Genomic DNA, 22,595 nt, shown 5'->3' with positions numbered 1-22,595 from the left:
TCTCATCTTTAAACTTTGAATTTAAGCAGAACTTGAATGCAAATACCGTCTCCATGAGAAATATATTTGGCAACAGTATTATGTTAGACCTTTCACTTAGATTAAATATATAATTTAAGTGCTTATATAAAAAAGAAGATGAAATCAACAACCTATATAAACTATCCAGGGAGTCAAGGGTTTTGGTGGAAAAAGAAAAACAGTTTAAAATAGGACTTTTCTCAAACTCAAATCCTCTTTCATGTAGCAAAAGGAAATGAGCAAAGAAATCCAAACCCACTGAAGTTTTCAGGGCCAAACATTTTGATTCAATATGTTGTGCTATAAAATATTTGACCTTGTTTGAATTTTTATTGCTATATGTTCTCAGTCCATATTTAACTATGAGGAACACAAATAAGAAAGAGTGAATGTGCAGAACGTTCATTTCAAGAGCATGGCAGTGAATTTGAGAAAACATATATTAAAGGAACACTTTGTGTTTTTAACTTTCAGCCCCTTTTCTGAGGCCTCCCTTGGCCAGATATGATTAAATATTTATTGAACTAAGAACTCAGCTTACTCGGAGTGAAAACTCTTCAGGGCCTCTCAGAGCTACCTAAGGTAAGTACCTTATTTTACTAGCTCTCAAATAAGGTTTCTTTTATGCTCTGTCTTTTTCATATATAAAATAAGGTCTAATTGGAAAGTTTTATAATGGAGACAGTCAATTCCCCAATTCCTTATTTGTTTGAATTAACTTTTAAAAAATTGGGGTGTTCACTCTGGCGTTGGCTCAATCCAGACTCTGTAATCAGCCAACAATCTGTGCTTCACAAAGCCTGGCGTCCTAACTGCAAGCTTCTGCCATCCGCATCTTTTCCGTGGGGTAATACATTTTAATTGGTACTTCTCTGAGAGCCCTACACATCTCCATCTGGCCAAATAAACATACTTTTTTGATTCAGCCTCAACATCCTGGCAGTTAACAAGAGGACAGACTTGCCACAATGGGTAATCTTGAAGATGCATAAAATCCTAAAATTAAAGGACCAGGTACAGGTGGTATAATCAATGGCTGTCTAGAGGATGGCTCATCTACAAAGTGGCTTTGTGTTCAACAGTCTTTTTAACACCGCTCTTGTCGTCCAAAATGCAGTTTCTGAGCTGTGTCAGCACTGAGAGCTCTCTCCTCTCAAAGGGCACACTAGTGATGAAATATTTCACTTCCAATGACAGCATAACTTTTTGGACATAGGCTTATTAGCAACCTGTTTCCACTGGTTGGATTGAGCCAAGTGTAACCCGGAGGCAGAATGGTGAAATGGTTAAGAGCATGGGTTCTAGAGTCAGGCTGCATTCAAATTCTGCTGCTGTTAATTAATCTTCATGACCTTGGGCAGTTACCACACCTCTCTGTGCCTCAGTTTCCTCATCAGTAAAGCAGAGATAATATCAGTATTTTCCTCATAAGAGTATTGCAGGGACTGATTAAATGAGATAAGGTATCTGATACGTTTAGCATAGGGCATGACTTGTATTTGCTAACAATTATTTTTAGGCAAAGTCAGTAGACCAAATACCTTGAGCAGCAGAAAGGAAGTGGAAAATGAATAACCAGCTATGAAGTTATTTCTCAGACAATTTCTTACTATTTTAATGCTTCACTTTTTACACAGTTTAATCATCAAGCAACAGTGTTAGGGATTAAATGAGAAAATGTGGTCTGTGTGCTGATTCACTCATTTAGTGTGGTCTCATTTCCTCAAGGAACACAGCTTGATAGAACACTTTTTTCTCTCTAACCCTCAGGGTCATCTGGATGAAATGAATACTTTTAGGGCAAAATGACTGATACTGCTTCCTTGATAACCACATATAGGTGAGGGATTGCTTCTCTGCCTCCCAAAGTTTTCCTTTTATCCTATGACCACTTTGGTGAGATGCCTTTCTCAGCACAAAGCAGGGACATGACTCTGGGCATTATTACAACTGGGGATGTTTATGTAAGAGGAAAGCCACCTAGAACAATGGAGCTGACAGATCCCTGTAAAGTGGGGCACAAATGGTTCTTATCAGCAGGTAGGGGTCTCTCACCAGTTGCTTTTTCAGGGTTGTTGCACATGAAGCATTGCCATGCTCCTGCTGTTTCACTGAAGCCAAACACGTCAAAGAACCTCACTTCTTCCAGATGGAGCTGCACCTGGTCCAGATCCTGTGTCAGGAACACAAGCACAAAGAACATAAGCTGCTCTGCCTGCTACCTAACATTCCGAGACTGGGAGAAGGGGATGTGGATCAGGATGGTCAATGCTCAATCTCAGTACTAAGGACTAAGAGGCAGCATTGAAAAAAATTTCTCTTGACCGACCTTAAAAAAAGCATTCAGCTAAACTTTTCCATGAGAGTATTCATAAATGCAGCGGGAGTGAGCACAGACCCCAGGGCTGAGTGTCAGGGTTTGAGGTGTCAGAGCCTGAAATGGCCCAGAATTTTCTTGCATCTAGCAGTGGCTCCAGATTTTCTAAAAAGAAGGGATATCCAAGTGGCAATGTGGTTGGAAGACATGCTGCTGGGGGATTTACATTTTATACAAAATTGAGAAAGAATTATCCACATCAAAAAATATTATTGGCCAGGCGTGGTGGCTCATGCCTATAATCCCAGCACTCTGGGACGTGGAGGAAGGCAGATTGCCTGAACTCAGGAGTTCAAGACCAGCCTGGGCAACATGGCGAAACCTTGTCTCTACCAAAAATACAAAAACATTGGCCAGGCATGGTGGTACATGTCTGTGGTCCCAGCTACTCAGGTGGTTGAGGTGACAGGATCACTTGAGCCTGTGAGGCAGGAGTTGCAGTGAGGCGAGATTGCACCACTGTACTCCAGCCTGGGTGACAGAGTGAGACCCTGTCTCAAAAAAAAAAAAAATATATATATATACACACATACATACATATATACATATTATATGTATTATGTTGGCTTTACAGGGAGCTGATGGAAAATATGGGGGTGGGGCTTAATCCCTCAGACCTTGGCTCCAGCACTGTTTAGTTCTTATGCTTTATCCTAAAAGTGTATGCAAATTTTACATTCTATTACCTAATATAAGCTGCATTGATTTTTTTTTTTAATTTTTACTTTTTTTTTTTTTTTTAATTTTTACTTTTTTTTTTTTTTTCTGATATAGAGTCTCACTCTGTTGCCCAGGTTGGAGTGTAGTGGTGCGATATTGGCTCACTGCAACCTTCACCTCCTGGGTTCAAGTGATTCTCGTGTGTCAGCTTCCCGAGCAGCCGGGTTTACTGGTGCCTGCCACCACACCTGGCTAATTTTTGTATTTTTAGTAGAGACGGGGTGCTGCCATGTTAGCCAGGCTGGTCTCCAACTCCTGAACTCAAGTGATCCACCTTCCTTGGCCTCCCAAAGGGCTGGGATTGCAGGCGTGAGACACCATGCCTGGTCTGAATTGGTTTTAATGGAAGATAATGCATTACATTATTTATCAGTAAATTAATTAACTTTTTTCCTCCAAATGGTTGAGTAGAATTGACACTCCAAGAAGACTGCACATGTTTTATGTGCCCCGTGGCACCAAGCCAATGCGTTCCTCTTTAAGAGGCAGGGAGAGAGGTGGTTCGGTTAGACTGCAAATGGATGGAAAACTATTAGCCTAACCAAATTAAATAGCTCTACTGTCCTCCTGAGGCTTTCCTATTATGTAAATGACTTGTATCCTTTGGTATAGGATGACCAGAAACTGCATTCTTAAAAGGCTCCTCCTCCTAAGAGGGACTTAATGTTCTTGTTGGCCTTGCATGTACCCAGTCAATTCACATGTTTGTGCTCTGTTGAGCTGTGATTTTGTTTCCTTTCCTTTAGCCTACACACTCTTATTTTCTCTCTGTATAGGAACAGTTCTTAGAATTGTCAAGGCTGAGGGGCGTAGGCACTGTTTGCACTGCTTATAAGGGATCTAAATAGAAAAAGATCAAATGGCTACCCGGATTGCATCCCAAAGCTCCTAATTCTCAGTTCTAAATTTTTTGACAGAGGTGAGAAGTATGTCCAACTATGAGTTCACTGAGAACAGAAACATGTCTATTTTTTTTTCACAATACTCCCAGAGTCCAGTTCAGCATCATTAATGGATTAGCATTGGTTTGTAGACCCAGCACAAAGCTTTTTTACTAATGAACTATATAAAGGATATTACAAAAAGTTAAAGGGAATTTTTAAAGAGAACATTTACACTCCCTGGAACATAAACACAATGAGGACAGATATTTTGTCTGTTATGTTGGCTGCTATAAACTTGGCACCTAAAAGTGCCTATTACATAGCAAGCACTAAACAAATATTGGTGTAATAACAAAAGGCATGCCCTGGGCCTAGAAATGGATACTTTCCAGCACCCTCTATTAAGACTATTATGGCTTGTGTTCTGGGGGTGGACATTTTGGAGGTTTGACATGGTGATTGCAAGATTTTGGGTTGCTAACCTTTAATACCATATCGCAGGCATTCCAATAGGTGCCATATATCTAGGAATATTGTTTAGAAAAAAATGATTTTGAATATGTTCAATGGAAAAAAGAAGACTTTCTTTTAAAAGTGTGTTTTCCAAGATAAAGACTGAAGAAGCACCTGGGAGTTTTGTGAGTTTCAAAGGATACAATCCATATTAAAATTTACGGGGAAAAAGCAGATGTTCATAAATATCAGTTTCAAAACTGCGAAGTCTCTGACGTCTGTACTTGGCCATTGCCATGCAGATCACTTCTCTGTTTCCCACACAATTAAGGATCAATTTTTCATTCACCACAAACACTACTAGCAAACAAAGTACTTAAAATAATACTTAAGGTTCCTTTATTTTTCCTGTTCTGAGACCAGAAAATTCTGTTTGTTGCGTATAATCCACATTTTTCTTGGAAAAAAGTTACTTTAAAAGTTTCAGACAGATGGTAAACTACATTCCTGTGTTCAATTTCTGAAGCCAAAAGCAGGCTTACCTCTTCAGAGAATTTAGGTGTTGTGCTAAAGGATATCCATGGTAGTTGTATGAACTTTGAAGTTGGTGATAATAGCACATTTTGAATGGAAAGACAGATGAAACACATATAGTTTCCAATATTTGTGAAAAATCAAAGCAAAATAAATCACAAAACAGGTAAAGACAAACCAACAACCAGTGATATCTAGATTTTTGGACTTTTGACCTCTTCAATGTGCTTGAGGTCAGTCATTCTCTCTCCTACTTAACCTTCACCCTTCTGGGTCCTGCAGCTTCCCCAGGCCTTGCTCAAGAATTGCTATATGGCTCCTATTTTTTTTTTAACAGGGGAACAAAAATAGATTTGTTTAGAGAATTACAAACTTTCTTTAAGATAACTAGACTCCAGAAAAGTGATAAAAATAACTTATATCTAACTCTAAGTCACTGTCTAAGTATTTTTCAGTTCTAATGGGATTGTGGCAGACAGACCCTAAGGTGACCTCCCAGCAATCTGACCAAAAATATGTCAAAGGGGATAGGATATCAATCCCATTATTATTACACACACACACACACACACACACACACACACACACACACACACCTGTCTTGCTAGCAGATGCATAGGGAGACCCTCCTGCTGTGCTTAAAAGAAGCAAATTGCCACATTATGAACCGCAGGGACTATGGGTGGCCTTTAGATCTTAAAGGAGGCCTTCAGCTGGTAGCCAGTAAGAGTTCAAAGTCATCAGTCCTACAACTGCAAAAAAATGATTCCTGCCAACAAACAGAATGAGTCTGAAAGCAGACCTTACCCATTTGAACCTCCAAATAAAAAAAACAGCCCAGCCAATACCTTGATTGTAGCCCTGGGTCCCCTGAGTAGAGGACCCAGCTAAGTTACAACTGAAATCCTGACCCTCTAATACTGTGAGATAATAAGTATGTGTTGTTTTAAGTTGCTAGGTTTGTGCTAATTTGTTATACATTATTGAAAAATAATACTGAGATTCTGCCGTGAAGAGGAAGAAAAAGTGACATCCTTTTGCCTGATTCTCCATGAAAGTGATGATTCTACTTAGAGGAGTCACATTCTCCCAAGTACACTCCAAATCAGGCTTCAGCAAAACACACACACACAAAATAAAACACCAAAGAATGCTGAAGTTCAAACTATTTTCATTGATGTAAAAAAAAAAAAAGGATAAATATTCATAGTAGGCATGCACTAAGAAGGGTTTTCCTGATAAACATCATTTAATTCAAAAAGATTAAAACTCACTGGAGGAAAAAATAATATTTTTAAACATTTGGTTAAGTGAGCATTTCTCCGGTTTTAGAAAAAGAGTCATTAATGAGGGTAGGAATTTGGAAAACTCTATAATAAGTCTAAGCCAGGCAGCATAGAAAGATGCGAGAATATTTACAACATCATTTCACTGACAAATGACAGCATGAGTCAACGCAGTGGATTTTGTAAAAGTGCATAGTGGCCTCTGGATTTTATAATATGGTCTATGTACTTTGAGAGGGTACTGTGAAGCAATTTTCCAGAAATCAGTGAAAGCATACATCTGGAAGAACTTTGGGTTTTGGCACATTTAAATTCTGTCCTAAAGCTATTTGTGCACAGATACAAAACATAGGATTGCCTCATGTGCTCTGTGTGCCTGTGGTTAATAGGATCACTCTAGGCACATATTTCAAGTATGTTTTAAGAAACGTAAACAAGAATTTTTAAAAATTCCCAAATATTTTCACATAATAATAGTAAGTTTATGTTTATATAGTTATTTCCAGTGCACAGACGCTAATGATATGGATTCCAGGGTGTGAAATAAGCTTACTTAGGGAATATAATTAATGATTGATCTTTATATGGTCTTAAATTGTTATAGGCATAGTGTCTAGTAGGAAATGCTGTTTGTTGAATGAATAAACTAGCAAAAGAGACTTTAAAGAATATCCAGCCACATTTTCAAAAATGTTTTTCAACTTGTGAAAAATATTAGTATTGGATTCAATTTATATAACACAGTATTCGCAGCACCTGGTATCAGGAACCATGGATAAAAAGATGAAGGAGACACAGTCATCAGTCCAACGAGGTGAGAAGGTAACTCATTGTGTCTGCAATATTCTTTACAGAGGAAACTGAATACAGCTTCATTTGTGTGAGGTGTGATTCTTACTAAGCTTCTTCTGGTGTGATGTTTTTGGCTCTCAACTGGATTAAAGCTCTTACTATGAAGACTGACTTCCATATTATTTTGCAGCTTTTTAAAATAGTATGGCACTTTGCCCATAGTAAATGTTCAATGAGTCATTATACATTTTTATTAACTGAAGCACATAGATCTTATCTCTAATTTATATCAACAGTAACATTTAGGTTTTCAATGTTCATGTCTATTCAACTATGACCATTAAGACTTTCCAGACTACATTTGTTAAAAAAATACATATATCTCTCTATATATCTATACTATATCTATCTATATCTATATCTGTATATCTGCATATCTATGGGTATTACAGGTATTCATTTTATTTAACAAGTTTTTAGAATAAAGTGTTAATAATTGAAGAACGATGTTTGTCTTAATTCATCAGTATAGTATGTTGACTACTTGTTCTCAAGACCACCAGCTTTTTCAGATTGTCTGTTCAGAGTTCTCACTATGTTGCCCAGGTTAGTCTTGGATGCTTGGGCTCAAAGAGTCTTTCCACCTCAGCCTCCCAGAGTGCCGTGATTAGAAGTCCTGAGCCACTGCACCCCATCAGCATTTTTACACAAGCTCCCCAAGTTGCTCTGGTGTGCACTGACTGTAAAATTAATCCTGTATCCTTCAAAGCAGTTGTGGGGATGGCTAATCTGTGTCTGCTGATTGGTATTTGAGGAATTTGTCAAGCTCCATGTGCATATGCTCATTCTTTTCCACAATAGTTTGGTTTCAGGGGGTCAGGCATGGTGGCTCAAACCTGTAATTCCAGCACTTTGGGAGGCCAAGGTGGGTAGATCACTTGAGGTCAGGTGTTGTAGATCAGCCTGGTCAGCACGGTGAAACCTCATTTCTACTAAAAATACAGAAATTAGCTGGACGTGGTGGCAGGCACCTGTCATCCTAGCTACTTGGGAGGCTGAGGCACAAGAATTGCTTGAATGTGGGAGGCAGAGGTTGCAGTGAGCCGAGATCCCACCACTGCACTGCAGCCTGGGCAACAGAGTGAGACCTACAAAAGAAGAAAAAAGAGGCCAGGTGTGGCGGCTCATGCCAGCACTTTGGGAGGCGGAGGTGGGTGGATCACAAGGTCAGGAGTTCAAGATCAGCCTGTCCAAGATGATGAAACCCTGTCTCTACTAAAAAAAAAAAAAAAAAAAAAAAAACTACAAAAATTAGTCAGGTGCGGTGGCAAGTGCCTGTAATGCCAGCTACTCGGGAGGCTGAGGTAGGAGAATCGCCTGAACCCAAAAGGCGGAGGTTGCGGTGAGCCAAGATCGTGCCATTGCACTCCAGCCTGGGCAATAAGAGCAAAACTCCATCCCAAAAAAATAAAGAAAGAAATAAAGAAAAGAAAAAAGTTTCTTTTTCATATGACAAAACAGGTAGTCTGGTCACAGGAGCAAAGTTTTCATTTTTAAACATCAGAGATGTTATTATTCCAAATTGTGCAATATGGCAAGAAGCGATGAGGTGTGAAAATTGAACTCACTGGGCCCAATTTGAAACTTGGCAGAAGGCTGGGGTGGGTGGAGAGGGAGGTGGGCCATGGGGAAGCAGACTCTAAGCAGAGGCAGTGGGGTACTGATGTGGAAAGACTCAAAGTGCATTTCAGTATTCTGCATGAATACCACACATGTGCTATGTCCCATTGGCTCTCATATTTCTATGCCTAACCAGTAAGGGAACTCGAGGTATACATGACTATATGAGGCCAATGTGGCAAACTCCTCACTATCACTACAGATCACTAAATAAACTTATATTTCTATTCTTCGAGTCCCTATGTGTTGGGAAGAACTGAATTTCTTCCTGGAAAATCATGGCAATTCTATGGGTCTGGCTCCAAGTGGCTAGAAGAAAACACTATGTTTGATTCACTTCAGAGAGAAGCTCTGAAGAATAATTTAAGAACTAACAAATATGATAAAATTTAAAAAGTCAAATTCACCAAAATCACACTCATCTAAAAATCATGAAAAAATAATCTGACTACAGGATATTGGCAGTTAACATGACAAGAGTTTAAGTAAAGCGGTTTATGAAAAATCTAATGGAAGTGTATGAGATGAGTAGAAAATAAAGGTGGCAAATTGCATGAAGCTATGTAACAAGTTTTATAAATGCTCGATAAAACCACAATTATCTTTTTTATAAATCCAATTTCTTTGAAACTTTAGATCATTAAAACCAGCAAATTATTAACGGGGGAGCAAGGCCAAAACACTACCAATGTTCAAAAGGTCAAGAAAACTTTAACATTTTTACAGTGGTTCAGCAGTAAAATGTAATCACAGAACTTTCAGCAATTAGAGTCAGCACTTACATATTCTCCTTTCATGGCGCAAAGAATTGCAGTGATTTTTTTCTTTTTCTAATTGATTACGGCCACCTATATTAAACAAATATTTAGTACTATTTGTTAAGTCTATTATGTGGCACTATACTACAGAGGATGCTGATGTTAAAGAACTAATTTGGAGAGGCTTTTTTTTTTCTTTCTTTTGAAATCAGATAGCGAGAAAACCATGCTCCTAGCCACGTAGGTTATTTTGCTGGAGGCAAGGTGTTTCTCTTATTCTTATAATTTTGTTTTTTTTCCTTTATCCCTGATACCACTTTAATTCTCAGACTGTTTCTCCAACCTCCCCTTTATATAAGTACTCACCTTTTGGGTTTGATACATGTCTTGGAACGGATATGTATTCTCAAAAAATATGTAGCAATGTTTATTTTTCATTTTTGCAAATGATGGTATGCTGTGAACCCTATTTGGTTTCATTTGGTTTCTTGTTTGTTTCACTCAATATCTCTACATGATATTGTATGCGTATTTACCCAGCTGTTGCTTCTACAACTCTACAGTGATTTAATGGTGTGTATCCACCACCCACCACATTTTACCTAACCATTTCCCTAGTGTGGGCACCAAGGGTGCCCCCACCTCTGCATTTACACAACGATGTAACTATGGAATATTCTTATACATGTTCCCTGGTGGATGTGAGCAAAAATTTTTCTGTGATAATCACTCAGGAGTGGAATTGCTGTGTCATAGTGTATTAGTGTAGGGCTGTGAAAATATTTTTGTGTTTCTGCACAGTTAGGGCTTTTTGAACAAATTTTTACTGAAACTTGGGACCTGGGCTAAAAAAACAAGTTTTAGAAGTAAATTTATGACTAATTAGAAAGTGAAAGACAATCTAGAGAGATTTATTTTCCCAGATGTATGTTTACATTTTAAGGTGGGGATAAGACCAGGATACTGGGGCTTGGGTTGTCAGGTTGAAGACATTAGTCTTCTCTTCGTCCTGGAGGGATTTATTTACATTCTAAAGGGTAAAAGTAAGAACCCAGACCCCATCCCAAGGAGCAAAGATTTTGTTCCCTCCTGTCAGGGACAGCTGTTCCACTCCCTGTGTAAATACTCAAATTCATATTGTCAAGGTTCCTTGCTTACAGTATAGACCTTAGGATGTGTAAGATGACATCTGGTCCTCATCAAGTTGCCCCAGGGTTAACAACTGAGGCAAAAGGAAACTTAGGAGGTTATTTGTTGCTAAGTAAATAATAATAATCTGCTATGCCCCAGAAACCTTGTTTGCATGATACATTAAAAATTTAACATTATTCATATTCTAAATTTCACTAGGTTCTGCCAACTTGTTTTCAAGCTACTCAGGAGGCTGAGGTAGAAGGATCACTTAAACCCAGGACTTCGTGGCAGCAGTGAGCTATGATGGCACCACTGCACTCCAGTCTGGGCAACAGAGCAAGACCCTGTCTTGAAAAAAGAAAAGTTTCATTTTTGTTGAATGTTTACTACTTTGAATAGTTACAGAGGAAATAAAACTGACTCTACTATGAACTTAGAGAGAAGGTATTTCTTCCCATGATGCTGGAATTTTAAATGTCTCCATTTAGTCACTTCACACAGCAGAGAGCTAAGCACTGGTGAAGTAATAGTGATGGAGGCAGTTGTAAGACAGTTGAACCACCCCTCAGTAGAGAACTGGATAAAGTAAATTACGCTTGGCCAGGCACAGTGGCTCATTGCCTGTAATCCTAGCATGTTGGGAGGCCGAGGCAGGCAGATCACTTGAGCTCCGGAGTTGGAGACCAGCCTGGCCAAAATGGTGAAATCCCGTCTTTACTAAAAATTTAAAAATTAGCTGGACGTGGTGGCACGCGCCTGTCATCCCAGCTACCCAGGAGGCTGAGGCTGGAGAATCACTTGAACCTGGGAAGCAGAGGTTGCAGTGAGCTGAGATCAGGTCACCACACTCCAGCCTGGGCAACAGAGTGAGACTCCGTCTCAAAAAAGTAAAGTAAATTATGGTCTATTTACATGTGGAAAATTTTATAGATGCCGAAATGAACGAGCTAGCTCTACATGTATGAACAGATATATTTTAAAAACATAACATTAAGTCAGAAATCACATTGCAAAAGATATGTGCCATCTGATAACATTTAGGTAAAAGTTTAAAACAACAGTACAAAAACATTCATGGAAATAATACACACCAACCTCAGGAGAATATTTGCAACAGTTTCTTTTTGTAAAGGGAGATATTTGATTCAAATATGGAAGAAATATAAACATCTATCTGTGGCAGGAATGGATATCATATTTCTGTACTTTTCTGAATTTATGAGTATTTCATAATTTGATGAAAAGTAAAAATGAGGCAGAGAACACAGTTGAGTGAAGCAAAGAGACTAGCAAGGGTTAGAATCTGTGAGGAAGAAAGGTTCTGCGTGTGTGTGTGTGTGGACTTTCTTGGTACCCCTGAAACTCCCCGTAGAGGAGTCTCCTTCTTTTGCCTGTGTGAGGCTGGCCTTGGTGGTGAAAGTCTTTCTCCTTTCTCTTGTTAGAAGGCTCCATGTTACAGTTTCTTTAACTTTTAGCTCTTCAAACTTGCAGATAAAGAAACAGGTCTAAAATACTAAGTGTTTGAAATATGTTCTATTTTGTTTTAGAAAACCAAACAAAACAAAGCATGCTGACAGCAAGTTGTATCTTAGGGAATTATTACAGCACGGGCTAAGTGACAGAGAGGATACTTTGAAATAAGAGTTTTTCTGCTGAGTGGTACAGAACGAAGAATATAGGTTTTGGAGTCAGAAGATCAGAGTTTGAGCCCTGCCACTGCCATTCACTGGCAGTTCTTGGGAAAATATTTTAATTTCTCTTTGCTTTTAATGCACTCCTCAAAGTGTAAAATGACTGATTCCTAACCTGTCTCTTTCAGTGACTTTTTGCCACAATCAATTAATGGATAATTGCTCTACTTTGTAAACTGTGGAGAAATAATAAAAAGTAGTGATAATGGTCAAGCACAGTGGCTCACACCTGTAATCCCAGCATATTGGGAGACTGAGGTGGGCAGATTGCTTGGGTTCAGGAATTTTGAGACCAGCCTGGGCAACATCGTGAGACCCCATCTAAAAAAAAAAAAAAGTAGTGATAATGATGATAATTCAAATCAAGCAAAATAAGAAGCTCCTTTTTATGTATGTAAAATACAGTGATTTTGTCTCTCAGCTAGATAAATATATGTAAATCTTTCTGAAAAGAATGACTTCTTTAAGAAACACTAATGCTAGGTGCCTGGGAAACATATTTAGTTTTCTAAAATCAGGTAACATACTTACCTGTCTGTTTTTGTTAGTTTGTTGTCAAACCTAGGAGCACTGGATTTAGTGAGATGCAAACATAAAGAGATGTAATGCAACCTGGACATGAACATTTCAAAGGGGAATAATGACATGCACATGCTTGATGAGGCCATAATGAGATGTACAAACAGAAATGCACAGAAAAATGTGCATGGGTAATGGTGCAATGAGATGCATAAATAGATGAGTGTAATGATAAAGGCATGGGGGTGTGTAATGTGATTTAAAAATGGGAGCATTAAATGGGAGGGTGGAAAGGGCAGGTTGTGGTAGATAAGAAGCAGAGAGAAAGAATGCAGTATTAAGCATGAATAGAGGAGCTAATAACATGTGCATGATGAGGATGCGATGAGATAGAAATGGGATGGAATAATGAAGTTCACAGATGGAGGTGTGTAATGAGTTGTGTAGAAAGGAACAAGCATAAAAGGAAGGATTTAATATGATGAAGAAAGAAATAGGCATAAGAAGATGTGAAGACTGAAAGAAGGAGCAGAAAAAAGGGACATTAGTGAAGAGACAGGAAATAACAAGGTGGGCCAATGGAGCACTCTAATGAGGATGAAATGAAAAGGTGCAATGATGTGTGCCCATTCAGGGAATAATTAGACACACACATAGGATGATAATGAGGTACCCGGGCCCTGATCAGACATAGACCATAGCACTCAGTTCTTACGGAGGAGGCTAAAAATTGAAAAAAATTGAGGGCAGAGCCACAAAGATATCTACACCCAGAAAAGCGAAGACTAAACAGGTGATTTGGGCCCAGCCTTGTAGTTTATGAAGTAATAGTTTTCTAGCTGCACTTATTCTGTTCCAGGTGCTCTGCTAGGTGTTGAACTAAATGAATAATCTCATTTTACCTTCTTAACAACCCTATGAGGGAGGTGGATTCTTTCCCAGTTATAGATGAAGAAATCAAGCTGTAGTGAGGTTAATGACTTGCCCAGTTCCCCGATCATGTCTGTGGTAGAGATGTGACTCAAACTAAGTCAGTTGGATCTCAGTTGCCTTTGCCTCTGTTTTGATGTTTTATCAGAGGAGGCTGTGGGACCTTCTGCCCCAGAACTACCAGGATAACTTGTCAAATATGTAAAGTGACAGGACTATCCCAACGAATATCATTTGCAAAATCTGCAGAGGCCCTAGGAATTTGCATTTTTAACAAGCGCCCCAGGGACTCTTGCATAAACTAGGTCTGAGAACTACTGCATGAAATCAGCACTAGAGTGTGTGGTGATCTAAGGCTACTCTCAGTTCTAGCAAAAGACTATAAAGAAAGGGGATTGCATGCAGCATGAGGACTTTGGGTTGGTTACAAAGTAGACTGTCCATTGGCAGAAGAAATTACCAGATCCAGAAATGAGGCATCAAACCCAAAATTGCATTGAATGTAGGATAAAAATATAAAAAATATGGAACATAATTAGATTTTAGGAAATAGGTTTTTTTTTTTTTTTACTGAATTAAAAAGAAAACATAGAAATTACTCCATATTCATGGAATCCCTAAGGGGGAAAGGGTAGTATGTCCCTACAACCAAAATTTTTGCCAATCCACATGCAACTTTCAGGATTCTAAAATTAAAAGCTGATAGTGTCACCGATTGTTCTCTTTCTTGGTATGTCTAGTATTGAGATATCTAAATTGCTATGATTTTTTAAGGTCAAAACCAGAATTTATATTTTGAAATGAGTGTTAAGCGTGCATGACTACTTGCATTTTAGTGACACAGCTTCTGCTCAAAACCTTTTTAGATACGTCTTTTGGAATCGTTTGCAGTGTATATTTGTGAGCCACACAAGCAAATAATGTTCATTATTTTAGTGAAACCTAGCTTTTACCTTGGAAATTTTTATTCAGTTTGAGCAGTCTCTTTTTATAATACACATGGGCTCAGACAAATGTTGGGCTATTTGTGAAAATAAAAGTCATTCTCAAAAAATGAAACCTGGCCAAATGCCGTGGCTCACACATATAATCCCAGACTTTGGGCAGCTGAGGTGGGTGGATCACTTGAGTCCAGGAGGTTGAGACCAGCGTGGGCAACATGACGAAACCCTGTCTCTACAAAAAAATATAAAAATTAGCTAGGTGTGGTGTTGGGCACCTATAGTGCCAGCTACTAGAGAGGCTGAGGTAAGAGGATTGATTGAGCCTGGGACGTTGAGGCTGCAGTGAGACGTCATTGTGCCACTGCACTCCAGCCTGGGCAACAGAGTGAGGCCCTGTCTCAAAAAAAAAAAAAAAAAAAAAAAAAAAAAAACTTTTATCATGACTGAGAATATGAAGTCTCAAAACATTTACTGAGCAGCTGCTCCGCGTCAGGCCATGATGCCATGATAGGTGCTGGGACATGCAGACATTAATGGAAGAGCCTGATCCCCCAGCCTACGAGAGGCTGAAAGACATTAAAATCAAATGGTTTTGTTGTTGTTGACATCTTTATTTACATCTGCGAAAGGTTATGGGAATATGGCTGAGGGAGTCATTCATTTTGTTTGGAGGGGTCTTGCAGAGGAGGTGCAATAAAATAGTACCAGCTACTGTTTATTGAGTTCTTACTATATGGCAATCACGGCTCCACGGACTTTACATGTGTTATATCTTTTGAATCTCATAACATCCCTGTGAAGTGTTTACTGCCATTTTCTGCACTTTGCAGGTAAAGAAGGTTAGGCACAGAGGAGTCAGATAAAAGCTCTGGTAAGTAGGTGGTGGAGGCAGGATTCAAACCCCACTCGTGAGTTTCTGGTTACCACACTTTCTTCTTGTACAAAAAGAGGTGTTATTTATTCTAATAGTATAGTGCCCAGTGTTTGTTGGCATTCACACACTCTCCATGATAGCAGTAAAAGAAAAAGAAAAGGATTTTACTCATGCACTGATTATTTAAGAAAAGAACCCAACCACTATTAGATTAGAACAGACATTGCAGAGGGATTGCATACCTCTGTTCCCCCAGGAATAGAGTTATTTCGTTAACTATTTTCTAAAAGTTTTTCTTTTTTTTTTTTTTTTTTTTAATTTCCTTGACTGATGCAGAACATCTGGCTAACTGTGAAGGAATGTTCACGACAGCAGTAAAATTGACATGCTTCATTATAGGACAGTCTGGCTTGTGAAATATGAAAGAAATATAATACATGTGATAAATCAGGATTTCAACTAAACTGACAAAACATTTCTATGCCAATTTAAATTTGTTAAAAAAGCATATGTACAGTATAAGTACAGTGTCTATGGACAGTGGTTAGGGAGGTATGAATAGTGTATATTAATTAGCCAAGAGTAAAAGTAATAGTTTTCTAAAGGAGATAAGAGGATTAAAAAGAAAGACTATAAAACAACAGACCAGTGTATAACAATGAAAAGAAATCTGTTTCTTAATAGTAAATAGAACTGTCACTTAAGTGTAATGCATTTACGAAATCATATGCAATCACTTAATATAATGGGTTGTGTGTACAGAATTGTTTAAATGAGGAGCCCTGATGTATATCTGTTAAGGGAAAGAAATGAATCCAAATGAAGGTAGAAATAGTATTTAGGGAGGCAAAGTTTAGAATTTGGCTGAACTTCCAAACTCAGTGGTCCTAAGGCAACAATAAAAGTCATGCTTGTAAAAAGCCATGCCATTTCTCTCAAGAACTCTTCATGTGTGAACCTCTCCTCTTATGTTAGTCATATTAATCCCAGATGAACTATCGTGGCTCTGGTGGAGGAGTGTGAGTCTACTGATACTACATAAACTGTGATAAAAATCCATCTTGGGCTTAAGCTGAAAATTCTCCTGGTGTTACCTAGCATTGCAAGCCTTATCCACGGAGCATGCTGTAAACATAGCCATGGTCAGTTAACTTCATCTTACCTTAGTGGCTGTTGTCCTAACCTTGGCCAGTTGCTTGGTGGGTGTACCTGTTCTGTTTTTTCAAGGTGAAGAGTAGAGTGTGTATTGGGGCTATGAGGAGAAGCAGAGGGTTCTTATAAAGAGAAACTCAGCACAAATCCATCATTTTCTTCACTCGGAAAACAACCATTTTTTTTTTCTGATCTCTAAAGACCATCTTTCTGTTTCCCAAATTGGTTTTCTCATGAGTGGATGCTTCCCTTTCAGCATTTAAAATTTTATTCTTTTGATGTGCATCTTTACCCTCCATCTTCTCAAATCCAGATCTCGAAACATTTCAGTATTTTACTACTACTCAACCAAGAGAAAAAAATCCAAGCCTGGAAGAATTCCATCATAGCATCATAAATTGAAGCTGGAGAAAATCAGATCTCTGCTTTACTTCAGATCCACAACCTTAGGTCCCATATGGATGCTCCTCACTGCCTGACCATCCTGTCGTATTTCTCTAGGAAGCTCATGCTCCCTTCTCTGAGCCTTTCATTTCAAACCTTCTCTTTCTCAAATATCCTACCTCCCACTCCTCCCTCTCCCCACCTCACTTTCAGCTGATGGCCTCATCTCTTATTTTACTGAAAAAAATTTAAAAGCTGTTAAAAAGGATGCATTCTTCTTTTCACCATCAAATCTACTAATTGATCTGGTTCTGTATGTAACCACCTCTTCTCCCGTCTGTTTCATCAGTCTTAACCTCTCTATTGCATCATCCCAGCAATTTACAAACAGGCTCCGAAGGCTTCCATTTTTACTCATCTCTACAATCCCTCCACTTAACAATCCGTTCAGCACCAAACTGCTTAAAAGAGCTCTCTACACATGCTATGCTTCCTTCTTTACTCTTTCCTTCTTGTTCCTCCACCTACTTCTGTTCGTACCTTGCCCTTAAAACTCTATTAAAACTGCTCTTTCCATGTTGCCCTGTTGAATGGACACTTATCTTGATTTGGCTACCAAAGCACATACAATTCCTTTCTCTCTCCTTCTTGGACACTCTCTTGATATCTGTGATGCCCTCTACACTTTCTGAGATTCTTTTGTTTCTTGGCTGCTCTCTGGATGCAATTCGGAACTGGGACCATTTCCTCTCTAAACTCTCTTCCTAGATTGCTTCAGTCTTCACATGGTTTTCATCATCTGTATGCTGATGATGTCCCAATCTATATTCCTGGCTTAAGTCCTTTCACAGTTGGATATCCAACTGTCTAAAAGACAAGTCCACTGGGACATCTGGCAGGTGGTTGAAAATTCAGATTCAGATGTCTGAAAGCCTTGTGTCCCAGCTGCCACCTTCACTCACTTGCCCCTCCCCAGAGCTCATTTTCTCCCAGTTTTATCCACCTTAATAAATGATACCACCATGCCAGAAACTTGACATCAGCTTTGATTCCTCACTTCCCCTCACACTCACATGCCATTCATTAGCTTGTTATGTCACTTTTACCTCCAAAAGTTATATTGAATGCATCATTAACTTCCATCCCTACCAGGATCATACAAGTTTAAGCTACTCTCCTCTCACCTGGATTAGCAATAGTCTCTTTTGTGATCTCCTTAATTTTACTTTTGTCCCTTTCCAATCTATTCCCCACACAGCAGACTGAGCGATCTTTTAAAAAACAAGGTGGTTGCAATGGACTGAAGGCTCATGTTTCCTTACCACCACCAAATTCATACATTGAAATCCTATTCCCCAAGGTGATACCACTGGGAGGGGGGGCCTTTGGGAGGTATTAAGTCTTGGGGATGGAGTCCTTATAAATGGGATTAGTGCCTTATTAAAGAGGCCCAAGAGAGACCACTTGTCCCTTCAACCATGTGAGGACACAGCATTTGGGCAACATCTATAAGCCAGAAAGTGGGCTCACACTAGACACTGAATCTGCCTGATCTCGGGCTTCCTAGCCTCCAGAACTGTAAGAAACATTTTCATTGTTTATAAGCACCCAGTTAATAGTATTTTGTTATAGCAGCCCAAATGGACAAAGAAACTGAACTAAGGATGGCTGCTCAAAACTCTTCCGTGGCTTTCCATAGACTGCAATACAATCTAAGCTCCTTGCCATGGTCTGAAAGGCCAGGACAGAATTCCCCAGACTAACTCTACAGTCTCCACTCTCCCCTTTGTTCACTGACTCCATCAATGCTGTGAAAGGGGAATGTGCTCACTTTTGCGTAGGTGTGACCATTCACTGTGATATAGGAGGAAGAAAATATTAGAACTTTCATTTCTATTTATTTTTCATCTCGTCCTTTAAAATTTCTATTTTTCAATGTTTTATAGTGAAATAACAAGTATGTAAAATAATGTATGTATACAGTTTAAAGGTAAATAAATATGCACATATTGAAGGTACTTGCTCAGAAATTTTTTTTGATGGGATGTGTGACTTACATTTGAAGAGAATGCTCTAATACACCAAAGCTTTTCCTTTCTCTCTTATTCCTTTTTTGTTTTTGTTTTATGGTTTCAAGGCCTTTGTGCAAATTGTTCTCATTGCCAGGAAAACTTGTCTGATATCTGCTCAGAGAAGCCTTCTTTGAACATCCAACAAATGCTCATTTTCTTTAGGCATTATCTTTTATAGTCTCTATCAGTGTGGAATTGTGTATTTGTTTCTTAGTGTATTGGTTGTTTCCATCAGGGCAGGGATCATGATTGTTTATGTTTAGTGTCTGCACAGTGGTTGATATAGAGCAGGCATTTTGCAGAAAATATTTTTGACTGAATACATGAACTTAAGAGTCATATTTACCATGATTTTACTGTGATTATGTTGTCTCCTCCATGTTATTTCTCCTGTCATTCTTTCTATATGGAACTATTTTTCTCTTTAAAGATAAAAAAAAGCCTCTGAACTCTGTATTTCAATTTCTACCACTTTCCAACCAGCTCCTTCCCTGAGCAAAGAGTGTCCCAGACATTTGCCTCTGCATCCACATTCCACCTTCGATCTGCCCTCCAGGTCCTTCCATGATTTGCAGTCTTCACTGAGTTTTCCCCTCAATCACTGGATTAGCCCCTGGACCTGGCTTCCTAGGGTAGACTCTTATTCACATTTTCTGTTTATCTTCTTACCTCACCTTTGCCACTTAGACACTGCCTATCAGATTTTTCTGGTTCTGAGCTCATAGCCTAAAAGCCTAGAATCGTCTACCCCCATCTGGGGTTCTGAAATCCCAAACCCCATACCCTTCTAGCTTGCCCTGAAAGGAAGGTTCTCTCGAACATATACTCATACGGCTCTCCTGGAGACTGACCTTCCACAGCACTTTCATTTCCATCACACATGTAGACTTAAATTTCTCATAAGACTTTGAACCATTACATCTTATATATAATAAGCCCACCTTTTGTTTACTTACTTATGCATTTATGTATTCAAGCACATTAACACTTTAACCCAAAACACTAGATCTAAGCCTGTGGGAGCATCAGAAAGTCTCCTTGGGTTCCACCCAAAATTAGTGTTTTAGTTTTATTTATGCCTTGACACTCCTGTCAATTATCCTGGGAACTATCAAGTGTGTTTGTAGCAATGTGGACTGAAAACAAATCACCAAATGTTAGCCAGATGGGGCACATTTAATTTCAGCAGTAAATGTAGTTTATTTTATTTTTTCTGTAAGGGACATAGTTTTGAGATCCCATTTCTACAGCATATGACATTTCCCTGTGCTTTGGTAACTGGAACATATGTGTTAATAAATGCTTTTCCTTCCTGAAATTCTGGCCCTTTAGCAATCCTCCAATCAACTTTGTCAACTCTCTGGTCCTCTGATAATCAGAGTGCCATTCCCTCTGAAGTGCTGGGCAGCACACGCCCTGAAATGAAATTATTAATAGTAATTTCTACTTGCTCCATGGGGGTCTTTCTCATTTCTTCAATAAATCAACTACTTTTCCACCATCTTTCTAAAATCCTTATTTTATAATGGAAATTAATTGTCTTAGAATCTATTTTTCTTCAAGTAAACTGCTCATTTACATAAGGCAATATAACTTAAAGTAATATTTTTTCCTTGATTATAAAAGAAATATATAGAGAAAAATAAGAAAATGCTAGTCCCATCAACCAGAGCTATATCATTAACATTTTATTATATTTCCTTTTGGTTGTTTTAATGGGTAATCCTCCAAATAATATTCTTTATAAAAATAATTTTGTTCCCTGAAATATGGTATTTACCATAAGTGTGTTTCATATCATTAAACATGTCTCATAAACATGACTTTTCAGGATTTGTTAGTATTTTTTGTTCTCTCAGCAGAGACAGCCAGGAAATAATTCTCTCCCTTTCTCTGTATCGTCTGTCTGTCTATCTATCTATCTATCTATCTATCTATCTATCTATCTATCTATCTATCTTCCTATCTCTCTATTTCATCTATCTATCTGTCTTAAAAATATTCTTTTACCTGGATTCAGGACTAGACCTACAAAAATATTCTTTTATATGGATGTATAATAATTTCATTCTCCTATCTTTAGACATTTAGGCTATTTACAAATCCCTCTGCAATGCTTTTTGCGTTTGTTTATCTTAAGTTTTGTACACGTTTCAGATTACTTCTTTAGAACAGATTCCTAGAAGTGGAATCACTGTGTGAAAGGACAAGAATATTTTTAAGACTCTTGAACTGCATTGCTAAACTGCTTTTTAGAAATGTTGAAATAATTTACACTTCAACTTAGAAACGTGTGAGTGTCTTAACTCTCTTGCTCAAGCCAGCACTGATTATTGTATTTTAAAAAATGTGTTAAAAAGGGTAACTTATTTTAACTTTGACTACTTTGCCTACTAATGAGGTTGAATATCTTTTATGGACTGAGTCTCCTAAGTATTTGCTCATGTTCTTCGCTCATTGATTATTGATTTCCATGAACTTATAGTAGTAGCTTAAGGATGTTAAACTTTGTTTTTCATGCTTGTTACAAATATTTTCATTTAAAATTATTGTGCATAAAAGGTTTTGCTCTTTACAGACTTATATTTTATGTAGTCAAACCTAACAATTCTTTACTCTTTGACATTAGTTATAGGTTAAATTAAATTTAAAAAACAAAGACAGAAAAGCATCTACAAAAGACACTTTAACAAATACCCATGTACCTGCCAGCCAGACTTAACAAATGCTAATATTTTGCTTCTGGTTATTTAAAAATAAAATTACAGATGAAATTGAGATCACCTTAATTCCCTTCCCCAGTAACATTTTCCTCCTTCCTTTGCTCACTTTCTCCTTACCCAAAGGCAACCTCATCATAAATTTGGTATAATTCTAAATATAGTGTATTTTTATCATAAGTGTAGTATGTATTATAAACAATGCATAACACTGCTTGGTGTGTTTTAAAAATTTATACAGTAAAATTTATGCTATCATAGTATTCATATCATAGTTTTGCAACTTGCTTATTAAAACTCAATATCGTATTTTCAAGATTTATCCCATGCTATTACATATAGGTGTAATTAATTCATTTTACCTGCCTGTGTAACATGACTATACTACAACGTTGTTTTTCCACATTCCTCTATCAAGGGACATTTGGGTTGCTCATGATTTTTTGCTGCAAAAAATGCTTCAGTTAGTATTTCTGTACATGTTTTCTGATGCACATATGTAAGAGTTCATCTAGAAATAGAACTGCAGAAAAATAGGGCACATGAAATTATAATATAACCATTAATTATATTATAAAGCACAAATTGCTCTTTAAGAAGTCTGTAAATGAAAATTTGTGGGTTTTGGTTATATGGATGAATGAAGTCTGAGATTTTAGTGCACCCTTCA

General features: G+C 38.1%; 1 protein-coding gene across 6 annotated transcripts in view; it reads right to left on the bottom strand.

The window, feature by feature from the left end:
* Window positions 1–22,595, bottom strand: part of VEPH1 (ventricular zone expressed PH domain containing 1) — a 246,439-nt gene that overhangs the window by 33,724 nt on the left and 190,120 nt on the right. For all 6 annotated transcript variants that reach the window (XM_009201463.4, XM_009201468.4, XM_003894911.5 and 3 more), the window contains one exon: window positions 2,077–2,194. In XM_009201463.4, coding sequence (XP_009199727.2) covers window positions 2,077–2,194 — 118 coding nt within the window. The remainder of the gene's footprint in view (window positions 1–2,076; window positions 2,195–22,595) is intronic.

The sequence above is a fragment of the Papio anubis genome, chromosome 2 (assembly GCF_008728515.1).
Source record: "Papio anubis isolate 15944 chromosome 2, Panubis1.0, whole genome shotgun sequence".
Classification (NCBI taxonomy): domain Eukaryota; kingdom Metazoa; phylum Chordata; class Mammalia; order Primates; family Cercopithecidae; genus Papio; species Papio anubis.
Note: the sequence above shows the minus strand (reverse complement) of the source record. Positions and strands in the feature narration are given on the sequence as shown.